At 40.9% G+C, this 21,007-nt stretch overlaps 1 protein-coding gene across 1 annotated transcript; it reads left to right on the plus strand.

Annotated features, from left to right (window-relative positions):
• The first annotated feature begins 11,127 nt into the window (after window positions 1-11,127).
• On the plus strand, window positions 11,128-13,916 carry LOC140183560 (uncharacterized). Its single transcript, XM_072232012.1, has 5 exons — window positions 11,128-11,934; window positions 12,117-12,197; window positions 12,311-12,547; window positions 12,692-12,925; window positions 13,650-13,916. Exons 1-5 carry the CDS (start codon window positions 11,128-11,130, stop codon window positions 13,914-13,916), a joined length of 1,626 nt encoding a protein of 541 aa, XP_072088113.1.
• The last annotated feature ends 7,091 nt before the right edge of the window (window positions 13,917-21,007 follow it).

Consider the following 21,007-nt stretch of genomic DNA (forward strand, 5'->3'; position numbering starts at 1 on the left):
GGCTAGAGTTGCTGAAGATGTATTACTGGGTATCAAAGGTCTCACTTTCCCTATTTATTTTTACATCCTGGAGATGCCCCAAAATGACTCAGAGAAGCCATAATCAATCTTACTCGAAAGACCTTTCTTGAAGACCTCGAAGTTCAAATTAGATGCTTTTGCAGGCACATACTCTTTTGAAATAGACGGCCGAGTAGTAAGCTTCAATCTGAATGGAGTTATGAAGCAACCTTCAGAAGACCGTTCTATCTTCCAGTGTAACATCATAGATGAAACTGTAGCTGAAATTCACCAGGAAAAGTTCAAAGATAAGTACATAGGACAAGGTCCAAGTGTGGGAAATTCTGAGGATAATGACGGTACTCTACCACCGCCACCAGCTCCAGATTATCCAGAGCCTGACCATGAATAGAAGTTAGAATTGAAACCCCTCCCTCCACACCTCAAATATGCTTACCTAGAGGACAAGCAGAAGTTTCAGTTATCATTACACGGGACCTCACTTCTCAGTAGGAAGAGCAGTTACTTAGTGTGCTGAGGAAGCACAAGAAAGCAATTGGGTGGAGTTTAGCAGACATAGTAGGCATCGACCCTCAAGTTTGTGAGCACAGGATATTTTTAGAAGAAGGAGAAAGACCTGTTCGTCAACCCCAAAGAAGACTGAACCCCACTATTTTAGAGGTTGTCAAGAAGGAAGTGACCAGACTATTAGAGGCAGATATTATCTACCCCATCGCAGACAGTGAATGGGTGAGCCCAGTACAAGTGGTGTCCAAGAAGTCTGGAGTCACTACAGTGAAGAATGAGCATGGAGAGCTCATAGCAACCAGAGTACAGAACGCTTGGAGGGTCTGCATTGATTATAGGCGTCTCAACCAAGCCACTCGTAAGGATCACTACCCTCTTCTATTCATTGATCAAATGCTGGATCGCCTGTCAGGTAAATCACATTATTGCTTTTTAGATGGTTACACAGGCTATTTCCAGATTTATATAGCCCCTGAAGATCAGGAAAAGACTACTTTTACATGTCCTTTTGAGACTTTTGCCTATAAAATAATGCCTTTTGGCTTGTGCAATGCACCAGCTACTTTCCAAAGGTGCATGATGAGTCTTTTCTCTGACCTTCTGGAGGACTGTATGGAGGTTTTTATGGACGATTTTAGCGTTTATGGTGATTCTTTTGACCTTTGCTTGGATAGTTTATCTAGAGTATTAGATAGGTGTGTCAGTACAAACCTCGTTTTGAATTTTGAAAAATGTCATTTTATGGTAAGACAAGGAATTGTACTGGGACATGTTGTGTCTAATACTGGTATTTCTGTAGATCCAACAAAGGTAGATGTTATTTCTAGTTTGCCTTACCCCTCCTCTGTGAGGGAAGTCCGTTCGTTTCTTGGCCATGCAGGTTTTTACCGAAGATTCATTAAGGACTTTAGTAAGGTAGCACTTCCCCTATCCAGACTATTGCAGAAAGATATTGAATTCGAATTAAGTGAGGATAGCAAACAAGCGTTTGATAAACTAAAGACCACCCTGACTCAAGCTCCAATTGTGAAAGGACCTGACTAGAGCCAGCCATTCGAAATCATGTGCGATGCTTCTAACCATGTAGTAGGAGCTGCGCTGGCTCAACGTGAAGGTAAAGATCCTTTTGTCATTGCATATGCGTCTAAGACTTTAGATGCTGCTCAGTCTAACTACACTACTACTGAAAAAGAGTTTCTTGCTATTGTTTTTGCTCTGGATAAATTTTGAGCCTATTTACTTGGTGCTAAGGTAGTAGTGTATTCAGACCACGTAGCTCTAAAGTATTTATTAGCTAAAAAGGAATCCAAACCAACGCTTATACGTTGGATACTGCTACTACAAGAATTTGATTTAGAAATAAAGGATAGGAGTGGTAACCAAAATCTAGTGGCAGACCACTTGAGTCACCTTGAACACATAAAGATGACTCCACTCCTATAGTTGATAATTTTCCATTTGATAACCTACAAGCAGTATCTGAGTTAGCCCCTTGGTATGTACCTGTCGCTAATTATCTAGTTAGCCGCACTTTTCCTCCACACTTTACTAAGCACCAAAGAGACAAACTGAAAAGTGAGTCTAAATATTATATATGGGATAACCCATATTTATGGAGATGTGGCGCTGACCAGGTAATTAGAAGATGTGTGCCTCAATCAGAATTCCAGTCCATTTTAGAGGTCTGTCACTCATCTGAGAGTGGAGGACATTTTGGCCCCCAAAGAACAGCCAGAAAAATCTTACAATGTGGATTCTGGTGGCCCACCCTTTTTAAAGACGCTGCTGAATTTTGTAAATCTTGTCCCCCATACCAAAGGTTTGGTAATATATCCCAGAGGGATGAAATGCCTCAACAAACTATGCTTTTCTGCGAAATTTTTTATGTTTGGGGCATTGACTTCATGGGTCCATTCCCAAATTCTAATGGCCACCTCTATATACTGTTAGCTGTAGACTATGTTTCTAAATGGGTGGAAGCGATTCCTACCCGTACTGATGATGCTAACACTGTTGTTTCCTTTGTTAGAAACCACATTATTTGTCACTTTGGATCACCACGAGCAATCGTGAGCGATCAAGGCACCCATTTTTGTAACAGGAGACTAACAGGATTACTGAAGAAGCATGGGATCATTCATAAAATAGCAACAGCCTACCATCCTCAGACTAATGGGCAAGTCGAGGTGTCTAACAGAGAGATAAAGCACATTTTACAGAAGATAGTCAAACCTCATAGAAGAGACTGGAGCACCAGACTACAAGATGCACTCTGGGCATACAGAACAGCATACAAAACACCCATTGGAATGAGTCCTTTTCGCTTAGTCTATGGAAAGGATTGTCATCTTCCAGTTGAGGTGGAGCACAAAGCTTTTTGGGCAGTAAAGGAATGCAACATGGGATTTGAGAAAGCCGAAGCTGAAAGGAAGTTGCAACTGCAAGAATTGGAGAGCCTTCGCCTAGAAGCTTATAAGAACTCAAGACTGTACAAGGAGAAAATGAAGGTTGTACATGATCAACACATCAAGAGAAAGGAGTTCCAACCTGGGGATTTGGTCCTTCTTTACAACTCCAGACTGAGGCTCATGCCAAGCAAACTGCAATCAAGGTGGGAAGGTCCATATAGAATCGAGAAGGCTGAGCCGTACGGAGTTTTTCACCTAAGTCACCCTTCATGCTCTGAACTCATCAAGGTTAATGGATATCGTTTGAAGCTCTACCATGGTGAGAAGGCGACGAAAAACAAGGAGTTAGATATCTTCCTCCTGGAGGATCCACTCTCAACTGACAACTGAGCTACTGAAGCGTCCAACTTAAGGACGTTAAAGTAAAGTGCTAGGTGGGAGACAACCCACCACGGTATGATCGTTCCTTTTCTTCTTCTTCTCTTCCCTCATCCATAACTCTTCTCCATACTCCTGCCTATATCTTGCACCTCATCTACATACTGCATTTGCATAAAAAAATAAAAAACATCACGCGACGCGCCAGCGTCAGCGACGCGTCCGCGTCGCATGGGGATCAGAAAGATGAAGAAATGAACAGAGAGTCACGCAGGAGCGGGGTTGGCGGAATGCTAGTGGCACAAATCGCCCCACGCGGCTGCATGCCTCAGAATTCGACGTAACAAAGTTGCACGACTGAAAGTTGTGCTAGAGTGGCGCTGGATTGGTGCTGAACGCAGAAATTCTTCCCACGCGGACGCATGGCTCACGCGTCTGCGTCATATCCTTCTAATGGCCACTCACGTGATCGCATGACCCATACGATCGCATCACCCAAGATTTGGCAAAAATAAAATTTCGAACAGAAAGTTGTGCGAGCGCAAGGCTGCCCTCGCGCCAGTAGCATAAAATGTGTCACGTGACCGCATGACCGACGCGTCCGCATCGCTTAACTTAATGCGCATTTGCGCGAATGCGTCACCCACGCGTCCGCGTTGCTAGCGCCGCACAGCTTATCCTAATCTGCCAAATATCTTATCTTTCTCTTCCCCAAATCCTACTTTTTCTTTTTCCCTTCTTCTTTCTTTCTTCCCCTTTCTTCCTTCTTCCCTCCTTCTCACTTTCTACTTTCTCTCTCTTATCACCATTATCAAAGTTTTTCTTTTCTTCTTCCCTCATTACTTTTCTATTCTTCTTCTTTATTTATGTTTTCTTCTTCCTTTCTCTTTCTTTTTACTTTTATTGCTTATGTTTTCTTTTTCTTTCTTTTTCTTTTAATTGGTGTTGGAAATTTATTTGGGTCATTATGTTGCTTGTGAATTGTTTAGGACTTGTTTAACAATTATAAATAAAAGGGAATTACTTGCATGTTCAAAGTTCATATTTTCCATACCTTATTTAACATGCATGCTACGTGTTTGTGAAAACGCCCATATGGCATTTTACACTATCTTTAGTTTCTTTTAAATCTACATAATAAATGCCTGCTTTTCACAAACTCCCTTTTCTATTTTACTACTTCAATATACTTGTTAATACAAACAGATTTTTAGTTTGACAAAATTGGTAATCTAACTTGGACATTGAATGCTTGATCTATGCTACTTATGCCCTTTGCCGGCATGCCAATAAACATCTTGCATTCAATTTTCCTTACATGCACTTGCTATATTTCCCTTGTTGAGTTGCCACATGTAGTCATGACCATGTGTTCACCTCATTATCCATACCTGTGCATTGATTACCCCCTTTCTTATTCTTTTCCTTGCTATAACCCTTGAATACTAATGTCTTTTCTCGTTTCCTTTTAGGATGGCCACCAAGAAAGGCAAAGAGAAAGCTACCCCCAAATCCACAATAAGGAAAGGAACTAAAAGAGCATTAGTGGTAGAGCCTTCTTCAACTGCAGTCAAGCCCTCAACAAAAAGAATTAAAAGGATTATCAAGGTTGATGAAAAGGAGAGAGCCTTCCCAGCAAAGGACACTGCACGATTTCCAAATCGCTACTGTGAGTAGATGTTTCCTATTCTGGCAGCTCGAAATTACAACAATGAACACCTTCTGATCCTTCCGCCTCGTATTGCCGAATTTGTTGAGTCACAAATTGCACGAAGACAATGGGGTTTCCTACAGAGACAGCCAAGGCAGGTCAATCTTTCTTGGCTAGTTGAGTTCTACTCCAACTTCCATCTGCCAACCCTGCAGTCTGTCTTTCTATGTCAGAAGCAAGTCCCCATTACAGAAGAGGCCATTCAGCAAGCCTTAGATCTTCCCCCTGCTCCAGAAGGATTGGACGCTTTTCAGAAAGCTGCCATCAAGCGCCAGGCGTACACCTTTGACTGGGACGTTGTTCTCAGAGTTATCGCTCAACCTGGCAGCAAATGGATCTTCGGATACCATTGTTCCCGTCCTAAGGGAATCTCAGCTTCCGCACTTACCTTAGAGGCTCACGTATGGGCACAGATTATGTCTCATTACGTCTTCCCGAGTACTCATGAGTCCTCCTTCACCGCAGACATGGCCGTTCTACTATGGTGCATCCTCACAGACCAGCCTCTAAATTTACCGAGACATATCCGGAATGCTATGGAACACGTGCAGATCGTGGGCAACCTGCCTTTCCCCGCCTTGGTCTCTGATATTATCTCAGCAGCTGGAGACACCAAAGCCATACTTTCACGGGATGATCAGTACGTCCCTAACGGGAGATATATCAGGCCACCACTTGCCACTACCAGTCAGTCCACAGAGGATGCTGCAGTTCCTCCACCATCTACTAGTCAGTTGCTGCATCAAATATTGAAGTGGTTGGACCAACAAAACAAGAAAGCAAAGCTCCGAGGGCGCCGCAACCAACGCCGTTTCAAATACCTCAAAGAGCTACTCACAGACAATCACCGACCTGACGAGGACCCAGACACTCCGGACTCCACTTCCTTTACTAGCACAGGGAGCCATGACGGTCCCGACTGTGGAGACACTGCCATCAGCCCACCATTGTTCCTGACAGATGGCACCGAGGACGGTGCAAAGCCTTAAGTATGGGGAGGTCGGTCAGTACCTGACTTCCAGAGGTAATTATTTTCTCCTAACACCAATTTCTTCTTCTTTGGAATAGGATAGATTGCATATTAGTAGGTTAATTGCATGCATGTTCTACCTGATTGAAAAGACAATAAGTTTCTTTTAAGACCATATATTTTTCAAAAATTTCACTAATTCAAATCAAACTATTTATGTTAAATTTGTTTGAAGTTGAAATTGGAACAGAATCTTTGAGCTAAAAAGAACACACAACCCGTGAGACTTTGAGCCTAAATACATGGTTACACTATTTAACCATAAACACTTTTTTTCTTGTGTGTTTACTTCTCTATGATTGTAATTTGAATTTTGTTTTATCCTATATGTCCAAAATTAATGTGTTATATGCATGCATATAATTAAGGCCATTGTTTGTTTAACTCACATATCCCAAATAAGCCAACCCTTTTTAACTACCTTTGTTAACCACATTACTAGCCTTAAGCGGAAAATAATTGAAAATCCCAATTGAATCTTTGGTTAGCTTAAGATAGAATTTGTGTATTAATTGAGTGTGGAAAAATTGTGGGAATAAAGGGAAATATAAATATATCATAATAGAATAAAGGGAATTTGGGTACTTATTTATGTGAAACCATATAAGAAAATTACAAATCTATATGCATTGATAAGCCAAAAAAAATTTCTATTTTAGTGAATAAGGGGACAGAACCACCCCAATGATAAGTCAGAATTTTATAATCAATGCACATATGATAAAGATCAAAATAAAGGTTGATACATGAATATGGAATGTGAAAAAGGAATTCTGGGTAGCTAAGATGAATGCTGAAATTATACAGAGTATATGTATGTTAGGTAGGAGCTTGGCTTAATTAAAGATTCAATATATAAGCCCACTTAGCCATATGTGTATCCTCACCTTTACCTTAGCCCCATTACAACCATAAAAAGACCTCATGATGTTTGCATTGGCATTTTTAAAATTGTTGATTGATTAGGTGAAAGACAAAATTTTTGAAAGCATGATTAGAGAAGGATAGAGTGATTACCCCATACACTAGAGATGATTAAAGTGCATATGCACCAACAGTAAGGGTTCAATGCTCAATCCTGTATTCCCTACTTTCACAAGCTATCTTCTTACAAATTTATCTGCTTTTTCAACATGCTCTGAATTAGTGAAATCTACTCTGTATTTTGTCTTAGAGAACTTATCTATTTTTAATCATGTAGGCCAATCCATATAGTTGCATTCATATTCTTATAGGTTGCATTGCATTGCATGAGTTTTTACATGTTCCTACTCATTTATTCTATCTCCTTCAATTAAGCATGAGGACATACTAATGTTTAAGTGTGGGGAGGTTGATAAACCACTATTTTATGGTTTACAATGTGTTTAATTGTGTGGTTTTATCATGGTCTTTACCCACTTATTCATATAATTAGCATGCATTTATATTTCCTTCCTAAAATTATTACATGATTGAAAACTTACTTCCGGGAGACTTTTAATTAGGTATTTTAATTCTCCTTTATTCCATTCGATGCCATGATCTGTGCGTTAAGTGTTTCAGGTTTTATAGGGCATGAATTAGTGGGAGATTGGAAAGGAAGCTTGCAAAAATGGAAGAAATACAAGAAATTGAGGAGACGACCAGTGAGAAGTGACGCGGCCGCATGATTCACGCGACCGCGTGGAAGAGAGGAAATCGCAGTGACACGGTCGCATGGCTCACGCGACCGCGCGGATTGGAAAAGCACAAGCAACGCAGAGGCATGGACGACGCGTCCGCATGGAAAAGCAAAACGCCGAATGATGCGTCCGCATGAATGACGCGGCCGCATGACGTGCGCGATCTGCAGAAATTTAGAAGTCACTGGCAGCGTTTCTGGGCCGAATTTCAACCTAGTTTTCGGCCCAGAAACACAGATTAGAGCCAGGGAACATGCAGAGATATAAGAGAACAATTCATTCTACATAATTTTTAGTTTTAGATCTGGATTTACTCCTCCCCTAGGTTTTACACTCACTTGAGCATTCATAATTAAGATTGGAAGATATTTTGGCTTTAGCTTTTGAGAAGAGTCTACCTCCGATACTAGTCATTTTATTTTATTATTTACTTTCTATATTTATTCTTCCATATTCTTAATCCCTCTAGAGTTGACATTGGATTATTTCTACAAGTTATTAATATAGACTATTTTTATTTTCAATTAATCTTTTTATTATTATTTATCATGTCTTCTTTTATTTTCACCATTGATTCTGTGAATTTTATAATTATGATGAGTGAGTAGTCCCATGACTTGATTGGGGGATAATTGAAAGGAAGCCTTGAGTTGAATTACTCAAGAGAGAAATTATAATTGGGTTTATCGTTGAATCAACCTCTAATCATTAACTCTAGTCCTTCCTAAGGGAGTGGATTAGGACTTATGACTAGAAACAGATTTTCAACTTGCTTGACTTTCCTTTACCTAGTAAGGGTTAACTAAGCAGAGTAACTTCCAATTATTAATTAATCTTGAGAGTATTTCAACAAGAATATGGCTTTCAACTAATCTACCCCCAGTCAAAGCTTTTATTTAAAAGTAATTAAATTCTCTAAATTAATTTCCTGCTTATTGGTGTGCGAAATTGTGAACAATACTTTTCACAACTCTCATAATCCCCGGTCATGAACCCCAAAAACTTGGTGTTCAATACCATGGCATTAACACAACTTCGCACAACTAACCAGCAAGTGCACTGGGTCGTCCAAGTAATAAACCTTACGCGAGTAAGGGTCGATCCCACGGAGATTGTTAGTATGAACCAAGCTATGGTCATCTTGTAAATCTTAGTCAGGCAAACTCAAATGGATATGGTGATGAACGCATAAAAACATAAAGATAAAGATAGAGATACTTATGTAATTCATTGGTAGGAACTTCAGATAAGCGCATGAAGATGCCTTCCCTTCCGTCTCTCTGCTTTCCTACTGTCTTCATCCAATCCTTCTTACTCCTTTCCATGGCAAGCTTATGCAAGGGTTTCACCGTTGTCAGTGGCTACCTCCCATCCTCTCAGTGAAAATGTTCCTATGCTCTGTCACAGCATGGCTAATCATCTGTCGGTTCTCGGTCAGGCCGGAATAGAATCCAGTGATTCTTTTGCGTCTGTCACTAACGCCCCGCTTGCTAGGAGTTTGAAGCACGTCACAGTCATTCAATCATTGAATCCTACTCAGAATACCACAGACAAGGTTAGACCTTCCGGATTCTCTTGAATGCCGCCATCAGTTCTAGCCTATACCACGAAGACTCTGATCTCACGGAATGGTTGGCTCGGTTGTCAGGCGAGCACTCGGTTGTCAGGCGATCAACCATGCATCGTGCAATCAGAAATCCAAGAGATATTCACCCAATCGAAGGTAGAACGGAGGTGGTTGTCAGTCACACATTCATAAGTGAGAATGATGATGAGTGTCACGGATCATCACATTCATCAAGTTGAAGAACAAGTGATATCTTAGAATAAGAACAAGCGGAATTGAATAGAAGAACAATAGTAATTGCATTAATACTCGAGGTACAGCAGAGCTCCACACCTTAATCTATGGTGTGTAGAAACTCCACCGTTGAAAATACATAAGAACAAGGTCTAGGCATGGCCGAATGGCCAGCCTCCCAATGATCTAAGAACTAGATGTCCAAAGATGATCTAGAGATCTAAAGTGATCAAAAGATGAAAATACAATAGTAAAAGGTCCTATATATAGAGAACTAGTAGCCTAGGGTGTACAGAGATGAGTAAATGACATAAAAATCTACTTCCGGGCCCACTTGGTGTGTGCTTGGGCTGAAAAATGAAGCATTTTCGTGTAGAGACTCCTTCTGGAGTTAAACGCCAGCTTTAGTGCCAGTTTGGGCGTTTAACTCCCATTTTGGTGCCAGTTCCGGCGTTTAACGCTGGAATTCCTGAGGGTGACTTTGAACGCCGGTTTGGGCCATCAAATCTTGGGCAAAGTATGGACTATCATATATTGCTGGAAAGCCCAGGATGTCTACTTTCCAACGCCGTTGAGAGCGCGCCAATTGGGCTTCTGTAGCTTCAGAAAATCTGCTTCGAGTGCAGGGAGGTCAGAATCCAACAGCATCTGCAGTCCTTTTCAGTCTCTGAATCAGATTTTTGCTCAGGTCCCTCAATTTCAGCCAGAAAATACCTGAAATCACAGAAAAACACACAAACTCATAGTAAAGTCCAGAAAAGTGATTTTAACTAAAAACTAATAAAAATATACTAAAAACTAACTAGATCATAGTAAAAACATACTAAAAACAATGCCAAAAAGCGTACAAATTATCCGCTCATCACTTATCAACTCAACCATTTTTGAAAACACCCGATTGATAGAATAGCACATCTCTCTGCAACTCGTTGGGAGATGACCTGGGATTCATACTCCCAGTATTTTAATTTTTAATATTGTGACAACCCCTTTTTAAATTGATAAGCGGATTCTCGGCTGGTTAAGGACTGTACTTGCAACGTGTCCCTATTAATGAATTCTTAATTCGCCAATTTCCGCCACGTCAGGTCCCCATCATGGGGCATATATGGCTAACGACCACAATGGGAGAGATCCCTATGTTGAAATCCATTGATATTCCATACCTAATAGTAGACTGTTATAGCCCTTATAATGTTATAATTGGGAGACCCGCCTTAAATATATTCAAAGCGGTAGTATCCACATTACACATGTGCGTTAAGTTCCCAGTGCAGGAAAACAAAATAGCAACAGTATACGCTGACTACCAAGAAGCTCGGCAGTGCTACAATGCTAGTCTAAAGCAGATCCAAACAAAGCAAGAAGCTTGGCCCCAGGTCCAAGCAATTCACAATTCTACCGACACAGCAACGATAGCTGACCTTGACCCGAGAGAAGACCTCGGTGAAAGACCTCGGCCAATGGACAACCTTCAACAAATAACATTAACAGCAGATGACAAACAATGCACATACATTGGAGAAGCATTAGAAGGGGCAGACCGAGCAAGACTCATACACATATTGCGCCAGAACGCCGACCTATTCCCATAGACACCAACTAACATGCCCGAAATAAGTCCAGAGGTCATCTGCCACAAGTTAGCGATCGACAAAACAGTCCGACCAGTGGCACAGAAAAAAAGAAACATCAGAGAGGAGAAAAAACAAGCAGCACTCGAAGAAACCAAGAAGCTCCTCAACGCAGGTTTCATCAGAGAAATCCACTTCACCACATGGTTGTCCAACGTGGTAATGGTAAGGAATAACTCAAGTAAATGGCACATGTGCGTCGACTTTACAAACTTAAACAAAGCTTTCCCTAAAGATGCATATCCATTACCTTGCATTGATAAATTAGTTGATAACGCTTCTGGTTTCAAAGCCTTAAGTTTTATGGATGCATACTCTGGTTATAACCAGATTTTGATGCACCCAGAGGACCAAAGCAAAACAGCTTTTATAACAGAACATGGAAATTTTTGTTACAAGGTAATGCCTTTTGGCTTAAAGAATGCAGGTGCGACATATCAAAGGCTAATGGACAAAGTATTCCAACAGCAGATAGGCCGGAATATGGAGGTCTATGTAGATGATATGGTAGCAAAAACACCTATGCAAGGGTCACACTGTGATGACTTGGTAGAAATCTTCAGACAACTCCGAGCATATAACATGAGACTCAATCCGGACAAATGCGCTTTTGGAGTCCAAGGAGGGAAGTTCCTTGGGTTCATGCTAACATTGCAAGGTATCGAAGCCAACCCGGAGAAATGCAATGCAGTGCTGAACATGACGAGCCCAAAAACAGTAAAAGAAGTTCAACAGCTAGCAGGGAGAATAGCCGCCCTGTCACGTTTCCTACCCGCAGTGGCAAACCGATCTTATCACTTTTTCTAGACATTCTCTAAAGGCAAAAAATTCACATGGACAGACAAATGTGAAAACTCCTTTATAGAACTCAAACAGCTATTAACATCACCACTAATCCTTCAGAGACCTGAGGCAGGTAAGCCATTGTGTTTATATTTATCTGTATCTAACCATGCTATAAGTTCGGTACTAGTAACAGAAACAGGAAGAAAGCAAAGCCTAGTATACTTCATCAGCAGGGTACTACAACCAACAGAAACAAGGTACCCGAAGATAGAACAGCTGGCACTAGCATTAATCACCATAGCAAGAAGGCTGCGACATTACTTCCAGAGCCACACAATCATAGTACGAAACAGATCAACCGTTAAGACAGATATTAACCAGACCTGAGCTCGCCGGAAGGTTAACGAAATGGTCGGTCAAACTCTCCGAGTTCGACATTCAGTACGAGTCAAGGAAAACACTGAAATCGCAGATGCTAGCCGACTTTATATCAGAGATGACTAATGACACACAAAACACAGAGATCAATTGGATTATACATGTGGATGGAGCGTCAAACAAAGAAGGCAGTGGAGCAGGAATATTGCTGAAAGAAGGAGACAAAGTGGTAGCCGAACAATCACTACTCAACGCAAGCAACAATTAGGTAGAGTACGAGGCTTTACTCGCTGGACTTAAGCTCGCCCAAGAACTGAAAATACCTCGAATAACAGTTTACTGTGACTCTTCATTAGTTGTGCACCAAGTAAAGGGTGAATTCCAGGTAAAAGATCCTTTGTTAGAGAAATATTGGCTCATAAAAAAGGATCTCATCTCAAAGTTCAGTAAATTTGACATTATTCATGTAAACCGAGGACAAAATACCAGAGCCGACGTGTTATCCAAGTTAGCTACAACAAGGCAAGCGGAAAACGCGCCGGCACTGTCACAACTAACACTCAACAAGCCGAGCTTTGAGCACGACACAATCTTAAGCATCCTACAGGTACCAGATTAGAGAACACCTTTTCTCAACTACATCAACACAGGTATCGTACCAGACGATGAGCCAAACTTGCCACTCTTCTGAAGAAAAATAAGTTTCTACACAGTACTCGGAAATACCCTGTACAGACGAGGACACTCCCAACCGCTCCTCAAATGCATCAGCAAGGAGGAGGCCGAGGATGTCATGGCAGAAACGCACGAAGGGGTTTGTGGCAACCACATCAGCGGCTGAGCATTAGCGGCAAAGATTCTGCAAACAGGATATTATTGGCCGATGATAAAAAGGGACTGCATCTCGAAAGTCAAGACATGTGATAATTGTCAAAAACACGCCACCCTCTCAGAAACCCCGTCCGAGGAACTCCATATCATAGAGGTAAGCTGGCCTTTCGATAGGTGGAGATTGGATATCCTCAGACCTTTTCCGAAAGCGCTAGGCCAGGTAAAGTTCCTCTTAGTATCAATAGACTATTTCTCTAAGTGGATAGAAGCACAACCACTGGCACATATAACGGCAGAAAAAAGTGCGATCTTTTTTATGGAAAAATATTATATGCAGATACGGTATCCTAAGAGAGATAATCTTGGATAACGGGAGACAATTTATAGATCATAAGCTCGCTACCTTTCTAACAAATTTTAACATCAAACATCACTTCAGCTCAGTAGAGCACCCGCAAACTAACAGACAAGTTGAATAAGCTAACAGAATTATCTTGCAGGGATTAAAGAAAAAGCTCGGCGAGGCTAAAGGAGAGTGGGCCAACCTCATTCCAGAAATCCTATGGAGTTACAATACCAGCATTCAATCTGCCACAGGAGAAACTCCTTTCAAGCTGGTATATGGTGCAGAAGCACTCATAGTCAGCGTCCCAACATTAAGGACTGAGCTCTATGATCAATCGAATAATTTGCAAGCTAGGGCAGCCGAGTTGGATCTTGTAGAAGAAAGTAACATTTCAGCCATAAAGCAACGAGCTAGAAAATAATACATAGAGCGAAGACACAACAAAAGAGTAGTTCATAGGTCTTTCAACAACGGAGACCTCGTACTCAGGCGAACAGAGGAGGCCAGGAAACCTCCAGCACATGGCAAATTAGCAGCAAATTGGGAGGGACCTTTCCGAGTCCTCCAGAATCTCGGAAAGGGGGCTTACAAACTAGAAACCTGGTGCGCGTAAATTGTGATCTCTAACAATGGCATTCAACTTGATATGCGCATCTACTAACTCAGCACTTTCTTCACAACTCCGTACAACTAACCAGCAAGTGCACTGGGTCGTCCAAGTAATACCTTACGTGAGTAAGGGTTGATCCCATAGAGATTGTTGGTATGAAGCAAGCTATGGTCATCTTGTAAATCTCAGTTAGACGGATTCAAATGGTTTATAATGGTGTTCGAAAATAATAATAATTTAAAGCATAAAATAAAGATAGAAATACTTATGTAAATCATTGGCGGGAATTTCAGATAAGTGTATGGAGATGCTTTATCCCTGTTGAATCTCTGCAATATACTGCTTTCTTACTTTCAATCCTTCTTACTCCTTTCCATGGCAAGCTGTTTGTAGGGCATCACTGTTGTCAATGGCTACATCCCATCCTCTCAGTAAAAAAGGTCCAAATGCTCTTGTCACAGCACAGCTAATCATCTATCGGTTCTCGATCATGTCGGAATAGAATCCATTGATTCTTTTGCGTTTGTCATCACGCCCAACAATTGCGAGTTTGAAGCTCGTCACAGTCATTCAATCCCTGAATCCTACTCGGAATACCATAGACAAGGTTTAGACTTTCCGGATTCTCATGAATACCGCCAACAATTCTAGCTTATACCACGAAGATTCTGATTAAGGAACCCAAGAGATACTCGCTCTTTCTATGGTAGAACGGAAGTGGTTGTCAAGCACGCGCTCATAGGTGAGAATGATGATGAGTGTCACGGATCATCACATTCATCATGTTGAAGTGCAACGAATATCTTAGAACAGGAATAAACTGAATTGAATAGAAAATAGTAGTAATTGCATTAAAACTCGAGGTACAGCAGAGCTCCACACCCTTAATCTATGGTGTGTAGAAACTCCACCGTTGAAAATACATAAGTGATCAAGGTTCAGGCATGGCCGAATGGCCAGCCCCCAAAGTCTAAGAACCAAACGTCCAAAGATGGATGCTAAGATAAAAGACAAAACCAAGATGGAACCAACATGGAACCAAGATGTCTAATACAATAGTGAAATGTTCTATTTATACTAGACTAGCTACTAGGGTTTACAGGAATAAGTAATTGATGCAAAAATCCACTTCCCGGGCTCACTTGGTGTGTGCTTGGGCTGAGCTTGAGATTCACACGTGTAGAGGCTTCTTTTAGAGTTAAACGCCAAGTTGTAACGTGTTTTTGGCGTTTAACTCTGGTTTGTGATGTGTTTCTGGCGTTTGACTCCAGAATGCAGCATGGAACTAGCGTTGAACGCCAGTTTGCATCATCTAATCTCGAATAAAGTATGGACTATTATATATTGCTGGAAAGCTCTGGATGTCTACTTTTCATCGCTGTTGAGAGCGCGCCATTTGAAGGTCTGTAGCTCTAAAAAATCTTTTTCGAGTGCAGGGAGGTCAGAATCCAACAGCATCAGCAGTCCTTTGTCAGCCTCTTGTCAGAGTTTTGCTCAGGTCCCTCAATTTCAGCCAGAAAATACCTGAAATCATAGAAAAATATACAAACTCCTAGTAAAGTCTAGAAATATGAATTTAGCATAAAAACTAATGAAAACATCCCTAAAAGTAGCTAGATCCTACTAAAAACTACCTAAAAATAATGCCAAAAAGCGTATAAATTATCCGCTCATCACAACACCAAACTTAAATTGTTGCTTGTCCCCAAGCAACTGAAAATCAAATAAGATAAAAAGAAGAGAATATATTGTAAGTCTCAAAATATCAATGAATATAAGTTCTAATTAGATGAGCGGGACTTGTAGCTTTTTGCTTCTCAACAGTTTTGGCATCTCACTTTATCCCTTAAAGTTTAGAATGATTGGCATCTATCGGAACTCAGAGTTCAGATAGTGTTATTGATTCTCCTAGTTAAGTATGTTGATTCTTGAACACAGCTACTTTTATGAGTCTTGGCCGTGGCCCTAAGCACTTTGTTTTCCAGTATTACCACCAGATACATAAATGCCACAGACACATAACTGGGTGAACCTTTTCAGATTGTGACTTAGCTTTGCTAGAGTCCCCAATTAGAGGTGTCCAGAGCTCTTAAGCACACTCTTTTGCTTTGGATCACGACTTTAACCACTCAGTCTCAAGCTTTTCTCTTAGACCTGCATGCCACAAGCACATGGTTAGGGACAACTTGATTTAGCCGCTTAGGCCTGGATTTATTTCCTTGGGCCCTCCTATCCATTGAAGCTCAAAGTCTTGGATCCTTTTTACCTTGCCTTATGGTTTTAAGGGCTATTGGCTTTTTCTGCTTGCTTTTTCTTTTTCTCTCTTTTTTTTCGCCATTGTTTTTTTTCGCAAGCTTTTGTTATTCACTGCTTTTTCTTGCTTTAAGAATCAATTTTATGATTTTTCAGATCATCAATAACATTTCTCTTTTTCATCATTCTTTCAAGAGCCAACAATTTTAACATTCATAAACAACAAGATAAAAAATATGCACTGTTCAAGCATTCATTCAGAAAACAAAAAGTATTGTTACCACATCAATATAATTAAACTAATTTCAAGGATGAATTTGAAACTCATGTACTTCTTGTTCTTTTGAATTAAAAACATTTTTTTCATTTAAAAAAGGTGAAGGATTCATGGAATTATTCATAGCTTTAAGACATAGTTACTAAATACTAATGATCATGTAATAAAGACATAAAACATAGATAAACATGAGCATAAAAACCGAAAAACAGAGAAATAAGAGAAAGGAATGAGTTCACCTTAGTGATGGTGGCGTCTTCTCCTTGAAGGACCAATGATGTCCTTGAGCTCTTCTATGTCTCTTCCTTGCCTTTGTTGCTCCTCCCTCATTGCTCTTTGATCTTCTCTAATCTCATGGAGAATGATGGAGTGCTTGGTGCGCGAAATTGTGAACAATACTTTTTCACAACTCTCATAATCCCCGGTAATGGCTCCAAAAACGTGGTAGCTCAATACCATGGCATTACACAACTTCGCACAACTAACCAGCAAGTGCACTGGGTCGTCCAAGTAATAAACCTTACGCGAGTAAGGGTCGATCCCACGGAGATTGTTAGTATTGAAGCAAGCTATGGTCATCTTGTAAATCTTAGTCAGGCAAACTCAAATGGTAATGATGATGAACGAAAATAACACAAAGATAAAGATAGAGATACTTATGTAATTCATTGGTAGGAACTTCAGATAAGCGCATGAAGATGCCTTCCCTTCCGTCTCTCTGCTTTCCTACTGTCTTCATCCAATCCTTCTTACTCCTTTCCATGGCAAGCTTAAGCAAGGGTTTCACCGTTGTCAGTGGCTACCTCCCATCCTCTCAGTGAAAGCGATTGCATATGCTCTGTCACAGCATAGCGGAATTCATCTGTCGATTCTCAATCAGGCCGGAATAGAATCCAGTGATTCTTTTGCGTCTGTCACTAACGCCCCGCCCTCAGGAGTTTGAAGCACGTCACAGTCATTTAGTCATTGAATCCTACTCAGAATACCACAGACAAGGTTAGACCTTCCGGATTCTCTTGAATGCCGCCATCAGTTCTCGCCTATACCACGAAGACTCTGATCTCACGGAATGGTTGGCTCGTTTGTCAGGCGAGCACTCGGTTGTCAGGCGATCAACCATGCATCGTGCAATCAGGAATCTAAGAGATATTCACTAGAGCCTTGAACGCTTGTAGAACAAGAGTGGTTGTCAGTCACCTTGTTCATGGGTGAGAATGATGATGAGTGTCACGGATCATCACATTCATCAAGTTGAAGAACAAGTGATATCTTGGATAAAGAACAAGCGGAATTGAATGGAAGAACAATAGTAATTGCATTAATACTCGAGGTACAGCAGAGCTCCACACCTTAATCTATGGTGTGTAGAAGCTCCACCGTTGAAAATACATAAGCATAAGGTCTAGGCATGGCCGAATGGCCAGCCTCCCAATGATCTAAGAACTAAAATGTCCAAAGATGATCTAGAGATCTAAAGTGATCAAAAGATTTTTTAATACAATAGTCAAAGGTCCTACTTATAGAAAACTAGTAGCCTAAGGTGTACAGAAATGAGTAAATGACATAAAAATCCTCTTCCGGGCCCACTTGGTGTGTGCTTGGGCTGAGCAATGAAGCATTTTCGTGTAGAGACTCTTCTTGGAGTTAAACGCCAGCTTTAGTGCCAGTTTGGGCGTTTAACTCCCATTTGGGTGCCAGTTCCAGCGTTTAACGCTGGGATTTCTTGAGGTGACTTTGAACGCCGGTTTGGGCCATCAAATCTTGGGCAAAGTATGGAATATCATATATTGCTGGAAAGCCCAGGATGTCTACTTTCCAACGCCGTTGAGAGCGCGCCAATTGGGCTTCTGTAGCTCCAGAAAATCCACTTCGAGTGCAGGGAGGTCAGAATCCAACAGCATCTGCAGTCCTTTTTGGTCTCTGAATCAGATTTTTGCTCAGGTCCCTCAATTTCAGCCAGAAAATACCTGAAATCACAGAAAAACACACAAACTCATAGTAAAGTCCAGAAAAGTGAATTTTAACTAAAAACTAATAAAAATATACTAAAAACTAACTAGATCATAACAAAAACATACTAAAAACAATGCCAAAAAGTATACAAATTATCCGCTCATCACAACACCAAACTTAAATTGTTGCTTGTCCCCAAGCAACTGAAAATCAAATAAGATAAAAAGAAGAGAATATGCAATGAATCCCAAAAACATCTATGAAGATCAGTATTAATTAGATGAGCGGGGCTTTTACTTTTTGCCTCTGAATAGTTTTGGCATCTCACTCTATCCTTTGAAATTCAGAATGATTGGCTTCTTTAGGAACTCAGAGTCTAGATAGTGTTAATGATTCTCTTAGTAAAGTATGATGATTCTTGAACAAAGCTACTTATTGAGTCTTGGCTGTGGCCCAAAGCACTCTGTCTTCCAGTATTACCACCGGATACATACATGCCACAGACACATAATTGGGTGAACCTTTTCAGATTGTGACTCAGCTTTGCTAAAGTCCCCAATTAGAGGTGTCCAGGGTTCTTAAGCACACTCTTATTTGCCTTGGATCACAACTCTTATTTCTCTATTTTTTTCGTTTTCTTTTTTTTTTTTCGAAATTTTTTTTTTTTGAATAGAAAGGCTTTTTTCTTGCTTCAAGAATCATTTTAATGATTTTTCAGATCCTCAGTAACATGTCTCCTTTTTCATCATTCTTTCAAGAGCCAACATTCATGAACCACAAATTCAAGATACATATGCACTGTTTAAGCATACATTCAGAGAACAAAAATATTGCCACCACATCAAAATAATTAACTGTTATAAAATTCAAAATTCATGCAATTCTTCCTTTTTTCAATTAAGCACATTTTTATTTAAGAAAGGTGATGGATTCATAGGACATTCATAACTTTAAGGCATAGACACTAAGACACTAATGATCACAAGACACAAACATGGATAAACATAAGCATAAAATTCGAAAAACAGAAGAATAAAGAACAAGGAAATCAAAGAACGGGTCCACCTTAGTGATGGCGGCTCTTTCTTGCTCTTGAAGATCCTATGGAGTGCTTGAGCTCCTCAATATCTCTTCCTTGTCTTTGTTGCTCCTCCCTCATGATTCTTTGATCTTCTCTAATCTCATGAAGGATGATGGAGTGTTCTTGATGCTCCACCCTTAGTTGTCCCATGTTGGAACTCAACTCTCCTAGGGAGGTGTTTAATTGCTCCCACTAGTTTTGTGGAGGAAAGTGCATCCCTTGAGGAATCTCAGGGATCTCATGATGAGTGGGATCTCTTGTGTGCTCCATCCTCTTCTTAGTGATGGGCTTGTCCTCCTCAATGGGGGTGTCTCCCTCTATGTCAATTCCAACTGAATAACAGAGGTGACAAATGAGATGAGGAAAGGCTAACCTTGCCAAGGTAGAGGACTTGTCCGCCACCTTATAGAGTTCTTGGGCTATAACCTCATGAACCTCTATTTCTTCTTCAATCATGATGCTATGGATCATGATAGCCCGGTCTATGGTAACTTCGGACCGGTTGCTAGTGGGAATGATTGAGCGTTGTATGAACTCTAACCATCCTCTAGCCACGGGCTTGAGGTCATGCCTTCTCAATTGGACCGGCTTTCCCCTTGAATCTTGCTTCCATTGTGCGCCCTCTTCACATATGACTGTGAGGACTTGGTCCAACCTTTGATCAAAGTTGACCCTTCTTGTGTAAGGATGTTCGTCTCCTTGCATCATAGGCAAGTTGAACGCCACCCTCACACTCTCCGGACTAAAATCCAAGTATTTCCCCCGAACCATAGTAAGATAATTCTTTGGATTCGGGTTCACACTTTGGTCATGGTTCTTGGTGATCCATGCATTGGCATAGAACTCTTGAACCATCAAGATTCCGATTTGTTGAATGGGGTTGGTAAGAACTTCCCAACCTCTTCTTCGGATCTCATGTCGGATCTCCGGATATTCACCCTTTTTGAGTGAAAAAGGGACCTCGGGGATCACCTTCTTCAAGGCCACAACTTCATAGAAGTGGTCTTGATGCACCCTTGAGATGAACCTATCCATCTCCCATGACTCGGAGGTGGAAGCTTTTGCCTTCCCTTTCCTCTTTCTAGAGGTTTCTCCGGCCTTGGATGCCATAAATGGTTATGGAAAAACAAAAAGCAATGCTTTTACCACACCAAACTTAAAATGTTTGCTCGTCCTCGAGCAAAAGAAGAAAGAAGAGAGTAGAAGAAGAAGAAATGAGGAAGAGGGAGATGGTGGTGTATTCGGCCAAAGAGGGGGAGAAGTGGTGGTTAGGTTGTGTGAAAATGAAGGGTTGAAGAAGGGTATATATAGGATAGAGGGGGGGTAATGGTTCGGCCA

This window comes from Arachis hypogaea, chromosome 3 (genome assembly GCF_003086295.3).
Source record: "Arachis hypogaea cultivar Tifrunner chromosome 3, arahy.Tifrunner.gnm2.J5K5, whole genome shotgun sequence".
Lineage (NCBI taxonomy): Eukaryota > Viridiplantae > Streptophyta > Magnoliopsida > Fabales > Fabaceae > Arachis > Arachis hypogaea.

What these genes read in the sequence shown, in the direction of transcription:
- LOC140183560 (XM_072232012.1), top strand. Translation starts at nt 11,128, where the DNA reads ATGCCCGAAATAAGTCCAGAGGTCATCTGCCACAAGTTAGCGATCGAC. An exon ending in CACGTTTCCTACCCGCAGTG is followed by an intron (nt 11,935 to 12,116) that starts GCAAACCGATCT and finishes CCATGCTATAAG; the next exon opens with TTCGGTACTAGTAACAGAAA. An exon ending in TGAAAGAAGGAGACAAAGTG is followed by an intron (nt 12,548 to 12,691) that starts GTAGCCGAACAA and finishes CACCAAGTAAAG; the next exon opens with GGTGAATTCCAGGTAAAAGA.